Source organism: Peromyscus maniculatus, chromosome X (assembly GCF_049852395.1).
Source record: "Peromyscus maniculatus bairdii isolate BWxNUB_F1_BW_parent chromosome X, HU_Pman_BW_mat_3.1, whole genome shotgun sequence".
Taxonomy (NCBI): Eukaryota; Metazoa; Chordata; class Mammalia; order Rodentia; family Cricetidae; genus Peromyscus; species Peromyscus maniculatus.
Genome location: NC_134875.1, coordinates 29865606 through 29886356, shown reverse-complemented (window position 1 = coordinate 29886356; position 20751 = coordinate 29865606). Strand labels below are relative to the sequence as shown.

General features: G+C 35.9%; 1 protein-coding gene across 1 annotated transcript; it reads left to right on the top strand.

Moving 5' to 3' along the window:
* The first annotated feature begins 9481 nt into the window (after nucleotides 1–9481).
* Nucleotides 9482–11405, top strand: Prr32 (proline rich 32). The gene is made up of 2 exons (XM_006981540.4): nucleotides 9482–9639; nucleotides 10417–11405. The coding sequence occupies exons 1-2, from the start codon at nucleotides 9620–9622 to the stop codon at nucleotides 11246–11248; spliced, it is 852 nt and encodes a 283-aa protein (XP_006981602.1). The 5' UTR covers nucleotides 9482–9619; the 3' UTR covers nucleotides 11249–11405.
* The last annotated feature ends 9346 nt before the right edge of the window (nucleotides 11406–20751 follow it).

Genomic DNA, 20751 nt, shown 5'->3' with positions numbered 1-20751 from the left:
CCTGTTCTGATTCCGATTATTTGGCTGCTTCATTTAGAACTGTCAGAAAGATGGATACTTAGACTGTATCACTCTGCAACACTCCCAGAAAGTCTGCTATTGTCACTTGTCCCTCTCAGCTTCATGTTTAACTATGTTTTTTTTTTTTTTTTTTACTGGCTCAGCTCACTCTATGGAAAGTAGGCAAGATGACTCAAGAGGCTAAAGCGATGGCTAAGCAGTTGATGTCTCATACTCTTCTTGTAGAAGACCCGAGTTTTGTTTCCTATCACCATATAATGTGGCTGCCTGGAACTCCAAATTGAGGGGAACTGACTTTCTCTTCTGTATCTGCAGGTATTGTATTACATTAATATGTACAAACTCATACCCCCAAAACATATATATGCATAATTGAAATAAATATATAAAATAAAATATTAAAAAAATAAAAAGATGTCTTGAAGGAAGACATTTGGCCTAAATACTGCAACAATAGGGTAGGCGTGGAGAAGTTAATGGCCATTTCTCTTTGCTGCCTCACTGATTCAATATAGCCTGCTTATATAACTATAAAATGGGTATTTGGACCAAGCACAAGTCTTTGTTTAAGCTACTTGTAGCCTTTCCCATTAGAACCAATCACAGACATCGATCCTTGTGCTTTAGACCAGCCATAGCCTAGGTCCACAGATGCTAAAGCTGTCATTTTGTATCAGTGAAACATCAACCATCTCTCTGGTAATCTGCCAGGGGAAGTACATTCCCTCTGGCCTAAGACAAAATGGTTTTAGTGACATTTAAAGTTCATAAAAATTGTACTTTTCAGTACACTGTGTTTCTGCACAGTTTAGGTTAGATGTATGAAATTCATTTTAGATGATTTTCTCTTTACAGTAGGTTTTTGGCAACGCTACTCCATATTAAGTACATGAGCATCTGTGTTTTTCTTTTGTGGTCAGAAACTGAGTATTTAACTGCTGATAACTGGCCCTAGAACAGACCAGTCAAGTCATTGTTTCAGAGGTAGACCATGGAAATCTGCTGGAATGACAAAACTAATTTGCTACTAGGGAAAATTCTGCAGATCATTAATAATAAAGATCATTCATAACACAATGCACTTCACCTCAAATTTTTGGATTTAACATATACAAGATGTCCTGGTGCCTCCATAAATGTTTGTACCATTGGTTCATAAATTATATGCAGCTGTTGAGACTTTGTTACCAGAAGAGAATCCAACTATTCTCTAATGCTCTTCTAAGGCACTTTTTTTTTCAGTTTCTTGGCCCTTCACAACAGTTTCTGGTAATGAATTCTTCCCTTAAATAAAAATATCTTGCCAATTTATTACATTTAACACTATAGTTGGAAGACCTGAGCAATTTAAAACATAAAAGAATGACTTTATTTGTAAACAGATAAATATGGAGCCTTCTGTTTATCCAAGTCTTTCAAATAAACACTTTATGTCAGTAACATGGGCAGACACAATAGTTCAGACAAGAATTAACGTTGGTCTCTTTGTTAATGTTTGAATTTTGTGTTTCATCAGCAACTTTTCTCCACACTGAATTATAGTCAGTCTGTAAATGTGTCAAGCCTCCTTCAGCAAGCTATCTATTTGGCTACTTGAGAATGGTTCGGGATGCTAGGGGTAGAACAGCTTCTTTTTCTCTGGAGAAAGAAACAAATCATTGAGAAAAATTGATCAGTCAATCAGGCTTCACTATCAGGAAACCAACTAATCTGCATTCCCCACCCCCAGGGTTTTCTCTCTAATCATCATAGAAACTTTCATGATTCCTACTGTGAGACACAAGGCTCTGAAGCCCAATTAACTGTGTAGTCAAGTAAAATGCAGATTTTTTATTCTACTAGGGCTACTGTATAAATACAACAGTTAATGTGATGTATATAGCAGTAATTAAAAAGTTGAAAGCAGTTTACATCATGCTGATTAAGGAAATGAATAATGACATTATCTCTAGATGAAATCTGTGGTTACATACATGGTGCGACTTACAATGTGTGAAAAACTCTTCTTGTCTGAGAATTATCACACATAGTAATATTGCTCTAACATGTGTGAAATAATTTGCAGTTTCCATAGCATTGTCAAGTAACTATAATGCTTACTTCTCTCAATAACACTGAAACACATTGGTGAGATATTATCATCTCTATTTACTATGCAAGTAAACACATACTTACACATAAATGGAAAATTTATATTTAAGCATTTATAATGTAATGGTGCCCTTTAACATATAGCTTATCACTTAATATCATTTTCTTCATAATATTACTTTATAGATAAGGCAAATACGATTCACAGAAGTTTACAAGTTTGTCTCTGTTTACATGGCTAGTAATTGATAAAACTCAGACTGGAATCCAAATCTTAGCTCTTTCAAGTCCATAGCCAAATATCTAAACAAATTCATATAGGTGACCCATTTTTAGTGAACTGTTCAAATTTATTTGCATGAATTTTGATGTCTCAAGTGTTAGCAAGAAGAATTTAGTCTAAAAGAGTTTGATTTTCAAATCAAATGCTCATGGATTTAAGAATACTTTCAGATTCTTTGCTTAGCAATTAACTCTAATACATCACTGACCTCTAGCTCTATCACTATCTTTATCTAAGCCTGTCTATGTGATACCAATACAAATTTATGTCTTGAGTGGTTTCCTTAAACTATAATTGTTTTTACTTATAACTGGAGAGTTTTTGTTTTTATCATTTTTCTTTAACACTATTTTTATTCATTCTTTGAGACATTCATATAATTTATTTTTATCATTAGTTTCATTTTATTTATTACTCTTGTTTATCTTAATTTATAAGGCATAAAATATATGGATATAGAAAATATTACATTTATTTTGAAATTAATATATTTATTAATTTACAAGTACATTCTTCAGAGTTACCATTAATTCATCAACAGATAGGTAATGTCCTTTAATTCAACCCAACATGCACATACATGGACACAACTTTTTTTTCCCCAGTTATTACAATCTTTGCATCTGAATGACTCAACCATGAATAAGCTTAGTTTTCCCAGTATGAGTCCTTAAATCTATAGCTCTGGAGTTCAACAATAATTCAATATTTAATCTTTGATTTATGTATTTCTATTTTGTGTGTTGTGTGTTTGTGAGTGTGTGTTTGTGTGTGCATGTGTGTATGTTAGTGGAATATGTGCAGACCCAGTTCTCATGGCAACCAGAAAAGTGTTAGGAACTAGAATGACAAATAGGTGTAAGCAGTGATGTGGTTGCTGGGAATTAAACCCTTGTACTTCAAGAACAGCCAGTGCTGTTAACCACCAAACTGTCTCTCTAGATGCAGTGATTCTCTACCTTCCTAATACTATGGCCTTTAAAACAGTTCCTCATGTTGTGGTGACCCTCCCCCCCAACAATTAAATTACCTTCCTTGCTACTTCATAACTGTAATTTTTGCTGCTATTATAGATTGTAATGTAAATATAAGATATGCAGATGTCCTTAAGCAATGCCTGTTAAAAGGTGATTTGACCCAGCTACGCATCTCTCTCCCCTATGCAGAGAGTCTAGTCTGGTCCCATGCAGGTTCCACAGTTGTAGGCCTAATGTTTGTGAGTTCCTATGGCTTTGGTTCTGTTGTCTCTGTATGTTTCCCCATCATTATCTAGACCCTTCTTGCTCATATAATCCCTCTTTCCTTTCTTTAACTGGACTCCCGGAGGAGCTGAGCCTAGTGCTTGACTGTGGATCTCTGCATCTGCTTCCATCAGTTACTGGATGAAGGCTCTGTGATGACTGTTAGGGTATTCACTGATCTGATTACCAGAGTAAGCCAGTTCAGGCACCATCACCACTGTTGCTAGTAGTCTAATATGGGGTCATTCTTGTGGATTTCTGGAAATTTTAGTAGCTCCAGGTTTGTTTGAGGGCCCCCTGGCAGTGTGATCAGGATCTATCCCCGGTGCATGAGCTGGCTTTCTGGAGCCCATTACCTATGGTCAGACACTTTACTCACTCTTGATGCAGCGGGAAGTGGCTTAGTCCTGCCTCAGCTGAATGTATCAGGCTTAGCTTCTCCCTCACAGGAGAACTCACACTTTTGGAGGAAGGGGTAAAGGGTAGGTTAGGAAGGGTAAAGGTGTCGTGGGGAAGTGAGAGGAAGGATGTAGTCAGAAGGTTTCTCTGGTCTTGCCAAGTGGCTGCAGTCCTATGGCCCACTTATAAAATAATCACTCAGAAGTTCATATTAATTATAACTGCTTGGCCATTAGAATAGGCTTATTACTGACTAGCTCTTACACTTAAATTAACCCATAATTTTTTTTTCTGGAGCTGAGGACCGAACCCAGGGCCTAGCAAGTGCTCTACCACTGAGCAAAATCCCCAACCCCAAATTAACCCATAATTTTTATCTATGTTTAGCCACATGGCTTGATACCTTTTCTCAATTTTGCCTTGACATCTTGCTTCCTCTGTGTCTGGCTGGTGACTCCTGACTCATCCCTTTTTCTTGCCAGAATTCTCCTCATCTGCTCACCTCACCTATACTTCCTGCCTGGCTACTGGCCAATCAGTGTTTTATTTATCAGCCAATAAGAGCAACACATATTCACAGCATTCAGAATGATATCCCTCAGCAGAGGGATGAAAGGGGGATCTGTGGTTGGTATGTAAAATAAAAAAATTAAAAAAAGAAAAAATATGCATGTGTAAAATTCTCAAAAAATAAAAAAACACTTTAAGAATAATTTTATTTACATATTTATTTGTATGTTTATTTTTAAAAGAGGGGCTGTGTAGTCTCATCTTGCCTCAAACTTTTATCTTCTTTTGCTAGTATTACCAGCTTAATTTCATCTTAATATAGGTAATACTGGGATCATATGAATGTTTATTCCTCAAGAAAATTGTTTAATGTTAGCCTATAACCAAATTTTTCCTTCTGTCTCCAATCTAGTTTCTTCCTGGCAGGGTTTTCAGGACTTACCATCTTGTTGAATATCACCAGATGTCCAAGGCTTCAATGTCTTTCTACAATCCTATATAGGCAGAAATTGGGGTTGTAACTATTATAAATTGAATTATTTCTTCCTTGCAGAACTGCCTCTAGATGGATAGCTATGAGACCATACAATACATAAGCTAAGACACACATCCATGTAATTTAACCAGAATTATACTCAGGATAAATTATGGTTAAATGAAATAAATTTGTCCTTTGGTGTTCAATAGAGTGACTTTAAATTGTCAATCATTTATTATCTGTGGCATCATAAAATTCCTATTTTGTATTTATAATTTTGTTATTCACATCTATAAACTGGGCATATTGGTAATAAATGCCTTTAAAGTTTTAATATCAATATGATTTAAATAAACTATATATACTTTCTTGATATATAGATAAACAGACATAGATTATTATAAAAAGTAGATATTTCAAAATGTTTCTTTTTTTGGTTTTTTGAGACAGGGTTTTTTTTTTTTTATAAGATGTATTTATTTATGTATACAGTGTTCTGCTTGCATGTGTCCCTTCAGGCCAGAAGAGGGCACCAGATCTCATTACAGATGGTTGTGAGCCACCATGTGGTTGCTGGGAATTGAACTCAGGACCTCTGGAAGAACAGCCAGTGCTCTTAACCTCTGAGCCATCTCTCCAGCCCCTAAATATGTTTCTTAACAAGGCATGTTGGTTCAGGCCTTTTATCCCAGTACTCAGTAGGCAGAGGCAGGTGGATTTCTGTGAGTTTGAGCCCAGCCTGGTCTACATTGCTAAGAGACATTATATCAAATATATATATATATATCTTTTTTCCTTCTATATTCTTGTATAAACATACACATACACTTGACAGGTAAATAGATAAATCTGAAACAAAGCACAAAACTGATCCAGATTGAGGAATTCATTGCCTGTACTGTTGGTGAGAGCTTTACTGCCACCTGTTCATCCTTATCTGTCATTACACAGAGTTACTGGAACAGCTGTTAGCAGAGGGGCTGGAATTATGACCATGGTTACACAGCGGAGCACTGCTACACAGAAATGAAATACTGTACAGCCTATTCTGGGTTAATGTCATGCTTTCATGATTCCTATGCTTTAATGTACTGAATTAAATAGTCACACGCCCCTAAAAATAGCTGGTCTAGTTTCTAGAAGTACTTTTTAGACATCCTAAAGTTAGAAAACTTTCTACAGGAATGGGCACATTTGAAGATGAGTTAATGGGTAGGATTTTCTGACAACTGCCTCCCAGGAGATCAAAATGCCAATCTTCTCATCATCTTTTTATTAGCCGTCCTGAATCAGAGAGATTGACCCTCGTGTCTCCAGCTCCTGAAATATTTTGTGAAGTAGAAGAGATAGAAAAGGCACTTTTTAAATAATACTTTTCCAGCACATACACAGCTGTAAAGTTTCGTTAACAACACACACACACACACACACACACACACACACGACAATAGTATGACAGAAAAATAACGTTTTCCTGGCTCCATAATTGCTGTTGAAAATCAAACATGTACATATATTGTCCCCACTTAGGATTTCAACAGATTTCTTAAAAATCTTTGAGAGGTAAGAGTGACATGTGGAGCTGTGACAAGAGAAAGAGGCCATGGGTAACGAAAGGCCTTATAGCATTTTTGCTTTTACAATGAAGCTGGCTTTTGGCAAAATATCAATTTTTATTATTCATTTGGAACTTCTCTGAGCAGTCATTCAAATAATAGACAAAGCATAAATGTTATGACTTATTATTCAAAACTCAATGGCTAGTTTAAGCAGCTTGACAGTTTTGTTACTGTTTTTGTTTTCCTAAAGATAGACTGGAGACAATTCTAGGTTTTTATATTTATTTTTTAATTTTAATTAATAATTAATTATATTTAAATTCATTTTTAAAATCTACTGCTTTTAAATATTCCATAATATGTAAGATTTTTACTGTGTATGGTTTACATCTATCTTTAGATGGTCCAAGTAGATATCTGCATTTCTTTTTTTATCTAATAGAAGCCTTAGTTAACATTTAAAATCTGAACTACAAAATTTGAAGTCTCCTAACTCCTCCTTAGTTCATATTTGTTTTGTTCATATGCTATATTTTACACACACACACACACACACACACACACACACATATATATATATCCTCTAATCTCACATATATTTTTTGGTAACTATTTTCGCCCACAATTATAGTATGGAAAAATCAATTTCCATTTTTGTTTTATACAATGTAATTAATGTTATCAGATTTTTATGCTACCTTTGAATTTATTCATATATATTATTTATATTATAGATACAATTTTCCCTAGGAAAATTTGAAATGCATTGGAGTACTATGGATTATGTGTTATTTATTTTATTATCCACATATAATACATTATTGAATACCTGGAATAAATATGCACTTTCAGTATGCATATAAACACCTTCTAAGGTATAATGTTAGTAATTACCTATGTAATTCAATTACCTAATGGATTTTGACAATTTTGAGGTGTCACAGCTTTGTTACTCTTCTCTCTCACTTGGTTTTATGTTATACTTTTCCTTCATGAAATCCAGTTAAGATGGTATCTTATTGAACAAGCGCTAAATGGTTTCCCGAGTCTTTACTGTCATTATTCAGATGAAACATTGCAATCTCACATATATAAAGCATATGTATATAAATATACCTTTCTAAGAACTAATAAGCATTAAGAGTTACCTTTTCCTCTGCATGATAACTACTTAATAAAGTTTAAAATTCTATCACAATTACCATGCAAATAATAAGTTTACTTTTAAATGAGGAGAAGGAATAAATTGAAGCTTAATATAAACTGAAACTGTGAAGCCAAAAGATTTCTTAATATTAAACCATGCTTGGCAAGTGAACAGATTCCTCTGGGGAATGTGTTGGGAGCATGTCACTTTCATTTTTCAATGGTATAAAAGCATTCAATGGTATATATAGAAATCGACAAGGCACCCTGGCAGGAACATGTGGACCGAGAGACCCAAAAGGTCATTTCCATGATGAGTAATACTGCTTCCTAGCAGTGGTCATTCCTTTACAGTGGTATTGTGTACTTATTTTATTCTCCCTCTTATCTCCTTCACACACACAAACCACATATATAAAAAAAAAATCAGAGCACATGATGTTTGAATGCCTTTTATCCTTCTGTAAGAAAAAAATAAGGCACATATAACTTAAGAAATATAGCAGATGTACTGATTTTGTGATAAAGAGCAGACGTTTCAAGGTCTAGCTGCACAGAGAGAATTTTAGGTACAGTCTAAATTTGTGACTGAAGAAGCAGTCTAAGTTTGTGGCATTAGCAATATTTGTAATCTTACAGCCTTTGTATTTTTGTAGGAATAATATGTAGAAAAATGTCAGAAAATGCAATCTAGGAAAGTCTGTTTGGTGAAAGTCAGGGAGGCAGGTGATATTTATACTAGAAGAAGCAAAAGCACCATCTGTAAAAGAGTTGCAAGGCGAGATGTTATCAAATATTCACAAAACAATGCGACTCATTATGACATTTATCCCATCTCCACACTTCAACACTTCTCTAGCTCCATTACAAGAAATACACAGTCGTACAGACACATATCTGCAGGCCCACTCAGATACACAGCTAATAAACTAGAAGACATTATGAGGCAAAGAACTATATATTAGACAAAATCAAAAGCCACAATAATTCTTAGGGGGGATTTTCATAGTGCCATTTTTGCTTTATTATCACAAATTGACTATTTAACTCATTAGTCTCTATTTCTCACAATATTAGTATGACTCCCCAAGCAGGGTGCTCAAATTGAAAAATAAGCATTGAGCATAATACAAAGGAATAATAATTATCAAATACAATATGTGTTTACACATTGATGAGGATACTTAACAACTCTCCTCTATAAAGAATGTTCAGATGCCGGGCGGTGGTGGCGCACGCCTTTAATCCCAGCACTCGGGAGGCAGAGGTAGGCAGATCTCTGTGAGTTCGAGGCCAGCCTGGGCTACCAAGTGAGTTCGAGGCAAGGCGCAAAGCTACACAGAGAAACCCTGTCTCGAGACGAAAAAAAAGAAAAAGAAAAAAAAAAAAGAATGTTCAGAAATGGTTTTGGACAAAAGATAATGCCTCACCAAACAAAACTAAACAAAAAAATAAAATAAAATAAATTAAAATGAAAACAATCAAAATTTTAAAAGAAGGAAAATAGATTATGCACTCATGACTTTTAAATCCTGTTTAAAATGGTTTGTCTTTCCAACTGGTCTGCAGCACCGTTGATTTAGGAAATGTCTTTCGTGTCCAACTGTTACTGTGCCAAAACCAGTTCCACATTTAGCTTCAAAGGAGTATACAGATTTATCCCTTCCCCCCTCCCTGTTATCTGCCTGCCTCCCTCCTTTGCCTAGCAACTGATGACTTCACTAGTAGAACTCTGAGTGTAGAAAAAAGCAGTTGTTTCCTGCCTTCATTCCAGTTGCCAGACCTCTCTGAGGCAGAAGCAAGAATCAATTCTCCAGACTACTCGGCTGCTCTGGGTGTTCAACTTGCTTGCTCTACCACCTCATGAAGGTGATCTTGATCTTATTTCCACATGGCTTGTACTGAAATCGGGTAAGTGTGAAACTGAGTAACTCTCAGTTTAAATTTGAAAGCAAAAGACTATTTGAATGTTGTTACTGTGTTACTTGGACAGGGACAAGAGGGTCGAAAGTGGTATTGGTGGGGATCACAGGCAAAAGTAAAAGAAGGTGATTGTAGGCAAGAGTACTGATTGTAAGAGTACAAAACACTAATGATTTTAAATGTAAATTTGAAATGAGTTACAAAGCTCTAAACAGTAGAGCTAAGTCATGAGGAACTTATACGCTAACAGATTCTGATATAGGTTAAATGAAAAGTAAGTTTTAGTATAATTTAATTTGACTATGTGGTGCATCATAAGTCAACAGAATGCTTAAATAGAATCTTTGACTTCTGTGAAAGAATGTAATGCCCTGTCCCTGCCCCCACTCCCTAGAGACTTCTCATAACATTCCTGCCAGAATCTGAATTCTGGGCTTAGTCGGTTAGCAGCTGCTATTTTCTGTCAACTAGGAAACCAACTAGGCTATGTAGGTCCTTTTTCCTACCTTTGACTGATAATCGAACGGCACACAGCGCAGCTGTTGATGGTGATCATGTAATCTGGTATTAAAGGGACTTCTGGTGATGTGGGGGGTATCAGTAGGATAAGAAAGTATTTGCCAGACTACATAGAGGAAAAAACAAAAAACAAAAGAACGGTAGTCCTTCATTCCTCTATGTTCCAGGAATTTAATCACGTGCTTGAAATATTTTCTGGGAAATACATTTCCATTTTAAATAAATATTCATTTCTGTTTTTGTAAGGCTTGGAGGGCATAGCTGTTCATCCATAATGGTACCTGTGGACAAAAATGGAAGCAGGGAGACACGCCACAATGTGCCACTTTGGTGTCTGAAGTGCATGCGGAAGGATGATGAAGATGATACCGAATGCTGGGCCCGCCCTCGGGTCCCCCTGAGACCCCCCTTCACTGTGCCGATACCAGGAGCCTGCATTCTTGAAAATCCAAGAGCTCCGAGACACCCTTTTACACTAACACCTGCTATTGAGAAAGAGTCCCTAGCAACAGAAGTAAACAGCTCGGAGGGCCTGGAAAGCCAGAACAAGAAGGATCATGATTCTATTAATATGTCCCAGGAAATCTCTGGAAGCCCAGTGGCACTGATGATCGGAGGTCCAAGAGTTGTTAGTGCGGTTAGTGAGGGAAATGGCAATAGCTCAAAGCCATATATGCCTGTGCCTAGATCCCAAGGGTTCTTTCCACCAAGGGGCCCACAGTCACGAGGCCCTCGATATGTCCCCACACTTAGCTCGGGGATAATGATGGAGGTGACTCCAGGAAATGGTAGAATGGCATACAATGGCAGCCTGGCCCATGTTTCTTTCGCACTGGGAAGCCCAAGGCACCCTGTGGATATTTGGCAGCAGAGACCTCCTCTCCATTTGTCAACCAGTGTTGCAGGCTTACCTTGCTCTACTGCTTACTGCTTCATGCCGCCTCAGCCACCAGCGTTCAATCCAGTTCCTGTGATGCCTTCTCCCTTTGCTTCTCCCCTGAGATTTGGCTCTCCTCTGTTGCCTTATTTTTTTCCTTATAACACTGGAGCAATGCATCCTCCTCCATACTTAAACTAGAGGGTTTGCAAGGAGTAAATGGGAAAGAAAAGGGTTGGGGAAAAAAGCTGAAATCTACTAATTTTTTTCTTTATATATGAAATTCCCTACTCTCTTACATTTTAGCACTAATGTGCCTTATGTGTTTAGAAATTTAATAAAGATTTGAAAATTTTAATTGTAGTGTCTTTTTTTAATCCGAAACCATAGATTTTGTTTTCTATATTTCAGAAAATTAGTGCAGATATGTAACCGTGTTTCCTACATAGCTCACTTGAATCATTACCACTGTTTGCTCCTGACTGGTCCTTCAATATGAACGTGAAAAGGAACAATTGTGACCTTGTTAGGCCAAGTATAGAGTTAGTAATTTCTACATGCCTAAAGATAGGATACCTGCTCAAAGTGAGATGAGCACTTTAAGTTGTTTCACAGAGGCAAGCCGAAATCCCCAAAGGCATGAACAATAAAATGAGGCATGTGGGAAAATATATCCTGATCATATCCAACTTAAATCCACCCTCCACTCTGCCTGGACAGAAAAAAAAAATCTAGCCAAGTAAAAGAAGAGTCAGGCTAAACAAGCATGGAATCAGGAAGGTGAGGATGGGAAAGCCTTAGTGCAAAGATTCTGTTTGAAGCAGGATCAGTCCTTCAAGTTTTCAGTTTTGCTAAGACAGTAAGATGCAGATCGTTTGATACACAAAATTCTGGGAAAAACATTAGGGGGGATGGGCACAAGATTTTTCATCCTTTCTTAGAATAAGGCCTGTTACATGATCATAACTTTTAATTGCAAATGCAAGTATTTTACCTATGTGTAGGAATTTTATTGAATATTGCTATATTTGCTATAGCATTAATATTATAAAGATATACTTGAAATATACCAAAGCACTCATACAGTATGTTTGGCAAAATCAAGTAACACTAATATGGGCACAGCATATAAGATGCAAGGATGGCCATTTTGAATACTATAATTTAGTATAGTCTTTAGAAATAGACCTTAAAGTCTAGTGGTAGTGAATGCAATGACTGAATTGGAAATATTTCCAAAGAATACTTAAACTGAACATATCTCACATGCAGTACTACATGTGATATAGTAGCAAGAAGCTGGCATAAACTGCTGATCCAAATAACACCTATTGGTAAGTAAAAGCCATTCATATATTTTGAATACTAACACTAAGTTCTTTGCTATTTCAATCCCTCTAAAAGCATAAGGATCCCTGGTGTTTCTTTGTCTCCATTATAGGTCACACTAAATGTGCAGGCTGCTGTGTAATGGTGAGCAGGAACATCTGTATGGTGTTTGATGGCTTTCCCTTCACCCTGTTTATGTCTTGAAGCTGGCAGAGTTCCATCAGTTCACTGTGTCCAGGTCAGCAGGAATATTCTGCAAATTTTTGACAGCTGCTCACTATGAGGTAGCTTAGTCTCAGCATTCCAAGCACTTATTGAATTTTCAGGCTTATTGAGCAGGAGACTTGGGCATGCTTATTGTCATAAAAATATTTTTCAGCCAGATGTTAAAAGATATTTTGACAAGAAATCAAGTTGTTGTCTGAAAGCCAGTGCTGCCTCTCCAGAGATCTTCAAAACAGTGTGCTGAATGACAGCAGGCAAGGATCGCCTCTCCTTCTCAAAAGAAGGACTCTGGATACGTGCTCAAAAAGAGTCTGTGTGCAATTACAGCAATCTATGACAAATACACTGTAACAAGAACGCACCACAGAACAGTCCACTCTTTTTCAACTCTGTTCCCTCTCTTAACACCCTTTATGTGCTTATTATTCTCTATGCCATTTCTGAACACTGAACCCATAGTAAGCATCAAAGAATAACTATCAGCAAAATGAGGCATTGAGGTTTTATTTTTGCTTCTGCATTACAGGATAAATGTGTTTTCTTTAGTTTATTTAGAGCTCAGTGCCCACAAAACAGGCTTCAATGAATTCAACTATCAAATAAGCCTGGAGTTCTGTTCTCTCATGCAAGGGAAATAAAAATATTTGCTTTTTTCATGGCTTCTGTAAAGAATCCGGAGCCACATTGTTATCAAGGTGAAAAAATTAGAACAGACGAATTATCTTAAAATTGTAATTTCTAAATTATTGATTCATTCTGAGCCAATATTAATCCCGTTGCAATATGAAAAGTACTCACTGTGTAACACAATTAACTCTCTTGATCATGTACATTTTCTTTCCATCTTGCTCTGTGGTTGAGCTGTACTTAAATGAAAACGTGGAAGATAAATACTAATAAGGTGGATTTTTCTCATAATAATGGGAATGAGTTAAGTATTTCCTATTCTAAATTATATAACTATCACAAGAAGATTCATGTTAAGCTTTTTATTATAGCTCTCATTGTATGCTTAGTCATACACTGTGCCAGCCAAATTTTAATGTCCTATCCTATATAGTTGGGGAGATACATGATACAACAAGAAATACCTCTAAGTATTTTTGCTGTTTATAATATCTACACCTTAGGCAAAACGTGTATACATGCTTCTAATGAAAGCACAGAAAATTAAAGTATTAAATTCCAAAGTTTAAAAACATTAAGGCTTACATGTTTTCTAAATTGGGATGTTGTTAAAATTATATCTCCTTCTTCAGAAAATTAATACGAACAGTAAACATTATGAACTTTTTTGTATTTTCTGGAGTTTTAAGTTTGATGGCATAGAAATATGACTTCATCCACTGTGGGTGGTTTCAGTTAGTGATTATATATAGAGGACAGAGTTCACTCTGTACCTATCACATTGTACTATAACAATGGTGGTAGAATATTAATTATTACTGAAAGATATTGACTATTAGAGGTTCTAAATATATATCTTGGCTAAGTGATTCTCTTTCAAGTTCACTAGCTAAAACCAGGAATAAAATAAATATTATTCAGGTAAAAATCGCTGTCTTTTCACAGGGTAATTTCATAGCTATCTCAACAACTTGTGTCACTCCTTTATAATGACCCAGAGCTGAAAGTACTAAAGAGAAAATGATAGTATGAAATTGATTTAAATCACCAATTTATCTCTCTACTTTTCTATGTTGATATTCCTTTTTATTTGTTGTTTTACAAATGGGGCACATTGTAGCTCAGATTGAACTCAAACTTCTCATAATCCTCCAGAATGCTGAAATTACAAGTCTGTGTCACAACATGCAGTTTCCTCCTTTGTCAATAATAATGGGAATTATTGTATTAAATATTATATAGAATTATATAGTATTCATCAAATAAAGCTTAAACTTCAGAACTCAGATATATTAACTGACATATGAGAACAAATCTGGGCATATTAATGGGGTTTCATAGGCATATGTTATATAATGTATCAGAACTTTACAAATGTTTTCTTCTGCCATTTTGAGCAATGCCATGCATAATTATAATTTATAGCTAATACACCATGCATAGAACTGACAAAAGAGTTCTGCTATCACTTAGAACCCACTGATTAAATATTTCCAAGGTAGCTTCTCCCTATTATTCTACCCAGCTTCTGGAAGCCAGCCTTCAGTTCTCTCAGCTTTAATTATACTAACATATTAAATCATGTTTACAAGTGATATTATTTGTCTATACCTGACTTTTTTCATGCCATACTCTCTAGTTTCTCCTATCTGCTAAAAAGTTATTGACTTTTACAGTTTGTCTGACTGAGTAGTATTTTGTTCTGTATATATATGGTATTTTCTTCAGGCATTGTGTTGATGGATACTTACTTTGTTTTCATTTATTGTCTATTGTGAAGAGTGTTGTGATGAACATAAAAGTGAAGATGTCACTTCAATGTAGTGATTTCATTTAAATTTCATTTATATCAAACTAGCAACATTTCAGATTCATATAGGAATCTTGATTTTAAGTTTTTGAAGAAATCCCCATGCTGCTTTCCACAAAAAATGCACTAATTTACAATTCTATCAACAATGTATAAGGGTTTTCCTTTTTCCACCTTTACTCTGATGCTTATTGTTTTCAGTATTTTTCATAACAATCATTCTTACTGGGATGAAGTGATAAGTGACATTTCATTGAGGATTTGATTTTCCCAAATAATCACTAATCTGAGCATTTTACCTGTTGGCAGTATATGTTTTCTGAAATGTCTTTTGACACTGTCTTTTTTACACTGAGCTTTTGGATTTGGGTTATTGATTATTTGGAATGCCTTACACATTCTAGATACATTTCTCTTGTCATATGTATTACTTTCAATAGTTTATTTCATTCTTCAGAGTGTCAATTCACCGATTGTTTCCTTTGTGGTGCTGAAACTTTGATTTAGTTTCATTTGAGTGCTGGGTATCCAAACTCCAGTCCTCTTACTTGTTCTATAAGTGCTCTCTTCACTGAGCTGTCTACCTAACATCAGAGATGTTTTTATACTTTTTAAATAAAATTAAACCTTTGTGCATTCTCACAGACATTTGAATACTTAATTAAACTCACATATCAATGTACCTCTCAATTCTCATCTGACAAACTTTTATTTACTGTAGTGGGTAGCCATTCCAGCTTGGATCTGGAAGTTCCAACCCCCATTGAGACTCTGGCAACTGTCACGCCTACGAGGCGGGGCGAGGGGAGGTGCTGGAAACCCGAGAGCTGGATGGGCGAGCGCTCTCTCTGGGCGCGCTCTCTGCGCCTGGACCCTGGACGGTGGAGATTGACTGTGCAGAGCTCCAGAGAACACCGCTGGATTGCGATACACCTTCCCCAGACCCCCGCAACCTATCCATTCCTTCATTTGTAAGTCATCCACTAAATAAATCTTCCTTTTAACTACATGGAGTGGCCTTTATAATTTTCCCCAATATCTGGCGCCCAACGTGGGGCAAATTCCAAAGGCCTGGGCAGCTCCTGCCCTCAGCCTCCTCCCCGGCTGGCGGGTACCCAAACCCGCCTACAAAGTTCCATATAACCAGTCCATTCCCAAAAAGGGGAGCAGCTAGTCTGGTCTCAGCTCCCTAGCTTAGCCCCGAGACCAGTGAAAAACCGCTGCGAGTGAGGTATCCGGCCCCTGGCTCCCGGCCATCCCGCCATCTGCCTCCAGCTGCCGCCAGCCAAGGTTGCCAGCAGGCCCTGCTTTGGAGCTGTACCAGCACCGCCTGCTGGTTGAAAAGGGCTACTACACCCCCCATACCACAGAAAGGTAAGATAAACAAACCAGCATTTTATTTCAAGTAAAAGTACTTGATAATTTTACATCTTAAAATATCTTCCTTTTAACTACGTGGAGTGGCCTTTATAATTTTCCCCAATAATTTACAGTAGATGAAGATCAACATTAAGACCTACAACTGGTCAATGTGAAGATAATAAGACACTTCAGAATACTCAGCCCTAAATGGAACATATATACCCCATTCTTTCATTCTAAGGCTAAAAGATTAATGTGGAAGAAGGGGCCAAAAGAAGGAAAGAGCCTGAAGCAGTGCTTGTGTAAAAGGTAGCAGTGTCTTCTGTGCATAGTAGGGCAGTTGCACATTTGAACTCAACATCATTTGAAACAGCATGAATAAGACGTGGACATGCCCAAACAAGACACGATCCCATCATGAAGATACATGTTGGGCATTCAGTATGCCTGTTAACTTCTGAGAAAGGGGAGAAAGAGTTTACTATAAGAGTGTAGACTCTGATAAATTGATCGTACTTCTGTGAAAGACCACGTATTAAAAATGATTTGATGAACACAAATTAGTCTTGATGTGTTTTCAATAAATAAACAAATAAATATATGAATGAATAAATAAATTAATTAATTAAAAAACACGTAGGCTGAAGAGATGACTCTGCACTTAAGTGTTCTTGCTGTTGCAGAGGACTGTGATTTTGTCCCAGGTACCTATAGGGCAGCTCACAAGCCTTTGTACTTCCAGGTTCAGGGTATCTGATGCTTTCTTCTAGTCTTTATGGGTACAGCACTGACTCAGTACACTTACATACATTGAGGAAAAACATCCAAACACATAATATCAAGATTTTTTCTTTCTTAATTGAAAAAAGTGAATTTCATATAATATATTGTGAGCACTTTCCCTTGCTCTAACTCATTCTATATCCTTTCCACCTACTCACCCACTCAACTCTATGCTCTTTTTTTCTTTCTCTCTTTAGAAAGCAAAGAGACAAAAAACAAAAATAGAAACAAGCAAGTATAACATAAAAACTAAAGAAGCCACAATAAATAAATATATCCATACTTTTTGTAAAGGACACAAACTTAGGCGGAAGGGAAAAGGGGTGTACTCAGGAAGAGTTGGTGATATGAATGAATATGCTCAAAAGATGTTGTATGAAACACTCAACTAATAAATATGTAAAAGTAATTAAATGCTTGTGTACTATAAGTTTTCAGAAAAGTGTAAAGTAAAAGCAATTCATAATCTAAGGATAACTACAAAACAAATAATAAAAATATTTTTCAGTATATCAATTTTACGAAGAAATTCTAAGTAAAATTTAGTTTAGTAAAAGACATTTCACTATTGTTTCTTTTAATGGATAAGTATTTTATGGAAGTAAGTTCACTGTGTTCTCAATGGAGAAAATCCCTTTTCCCAAATAATATAATATGTACCCAACAAATCCATCAATCCCACAATAAAGAGCTTTGAACATACCATAGTGTTTGATAATGTAATTTACTATGAAATATGTATTAGTTACTGGCTTCTTCTAACATTCACATTATAAAAAGCTTTGACATTCAGGCCACGGTTATTGATGAATTATGTTTGTGCATGTAAGAAAGGGAAAAACAGATGGAGAAAGACAGAAGATTAAAAATAGAGAGGGGTTGGAGACACTGTCATTTAAGAAGAGATGAAATGCTTCAAAGTAGGAAACAGCTGCAAATTTGAATTGCTGTGGGAAAATAATAAATTTGGATGTGGCACAATGTAATCCAAAGACTTTGTGGCAATTTGGAAAAATTATGTGTCATGCATTAAGTGCCTCATGATAGAAAAGGGCATGTGTAGAGACCACATATTTGACAGGGTAAGGATTAGGTGATTAGAGAAACACTATCCAGCCTTCCTAAAAATGAATATATCTCAGTTGCTTCATTCCTTCCTATAAATGTCATCTCTCCTTAGATACAAAGCAGTCTCACATTCTGTATGTGAAACTGATATCACTTTGTGGCTTAAGTTTCATTGATCCCCTAAACTGGCCTTGGCAAACAAATATAGTATCAAGGCTAGTTTCATTAATGAAGTGGGTATGTAAGGAATTATATTCAAGTAGGATTGTTTTTTCTTCAAATTCTTAAATATAAAAGAGATTGAACTAATTATTTTTTAATTTAAACTACAATATTTTCTTTCTAGTGGAGTGATTTTATAATTTTCAATTTTGCCTTTCACTCCACCAATTAAATTTTAGCTCCATGAGGTGGAGTTTCTGACTTTAAGTACATTTCACCCTGAAAAGGACTATTCTCCTGTTTTCCTCAGTTAGATTTGTATGTACTTTAGATGTAGTATTGTTATGCATTGCATTAATCTGCAGTGATAAATAATGGATAGCTAGCCATGTGCAATACACTAATAGACCATGTTTAATGCATTAAATAAAAGATTATTCATAGACAAAAAATTATATTATTAATCAGTCACAGTTGTAGGAAGATAGTTAAAAATTAATTAATTATGTTTCATAATTTATTTGTATTGTTAGATGCACTAATTAAAAGCTTTATTTTTATTTGTCTTTATTCTTCTTTCATACAATGCATCCCTACTGCAGCCTCCCTTCTCTTACCTCCTCTTAGTACCCCCATACACATACCTCACCTCTCTTTTTCACAAAATCCACTCCTCCTCCGTTTCCCTTCAGAAAAAAGCAGGCCTCCCAGTAATGTCAACCAAGCATGGCATGTCAAGTTATAATAAAACTAGGTACCTCTCCTCATATTAAGGCTGGACCAGGCAACCCTGTAGGAGGAAAATCACCCCATGAGCAGGCAAAAGAGTCAGAGATGGCCCTCACTCCCAATATTAGAAGTCCCAAAAAAACCCAAGATAAACAACCACATACGACCTAGCTCAGACCCATGCAGGCTCTATTATTGTCACTTCAGTCTCTGTGAGTCCTTATGAGCCTTGCTTAATTGATTCTGTGGGCCTTATTTTCTTAGTGTCCTGGATCTCCTGCAAGACCCACGTCTTCTGTGAGGCTCCCCAGGTTTTGCCTATTTAACTAAAAGATGGACTAAAGATCCCCAGTGATAAGCATATTTAAAAATCTCTTGCAAGTTTACAAGACTTTCTATTGTTAAGTGCTAGTTATTTTCACAATCCAATTTCAATACCTTTTCAATTTGTAATAATTTGACATTGTTGTCATCAAAAGAATGAACCTAAGAGTATGTCAATTCAAAATATAAAAATATATTTCATCTTCAATTAATGTACATGAACAGTTAAATAAAGGATAGAGCAAGTCTACTTCTTTCATATTTCACTTAACATTTTTACACTTTCTAATTGACTAGTAGTTTAGCCAGCTAAGTGCTCCTATCAATACTTAATTGGAAAACTAGTAAGAAGTCATTCATCTTTGGGACTTAGACTCAGATAAACAAAACAAATGCATGTAACAGAGTTTAATATAGGTAACTTAAAGTTTAAAAGTTGAAGTTTAAAAATTAAAGTTAAAATGACAGTTCTAGAAAATCTATCTTATCATATAAAATGGCTCGAACCTGAATGCTACAAGAAATTGAATCCTAATAGACATACATAGAAGTGACTGAGTACTAAAAGAAAATCATTCTGTCAGTAAATGAGGATACATCCTATATATACTCATGATTATTTCTATCACTTCTGTTAATCTGGTAGGTACTTGATTTATTAACAATTTTTAAAGATTTACTAATATGATGAATATAATATTTGAAATCTAATCATTTCAAAGTTTTATTACACCATACTTCAGATTCTACTACTGTGATAGAGAATGACAAAATATATATAAATACTAACATAAATGTTTCCAGCAGTATAAAATGATAATATTGAAGAGAAAAAAGTATTTATACACACATTTCATTATAATAAAATAAAAAACCATACAAAGGCACACTAAAATTATAAGATGATGTTAGTGTCAAAAATTTAGAAAGCATTTAAAAGTGTTTCAATTATTATATTTTACATCCCAACTGCAGTTTCTCCTCCCTTATCTCCTCCTAGTCCCTCTCTCCTTCTCTTCTCCATCATCTACTCCTCTGTTTCTCTTCAGAAAGGGTCAGGCCTCCTATGGATATCAAACAACCATGGCACATCAAGTTGCAGTGTGACTAGTTACCTCCTCTCCTATTAAGGCTGGACAAGGCAACCCTGTAGGAGGAAAAGATCTCAAACACAGGCAACAGAGTCAGGAGTCTGACAAGAAGACCAAGCTACACAACTGCAGGGGCCTAGGTCAATTCTATGCTGGTTCCCTGGTTGTCAGTTTGGCCCCTGTGATATCAGGTT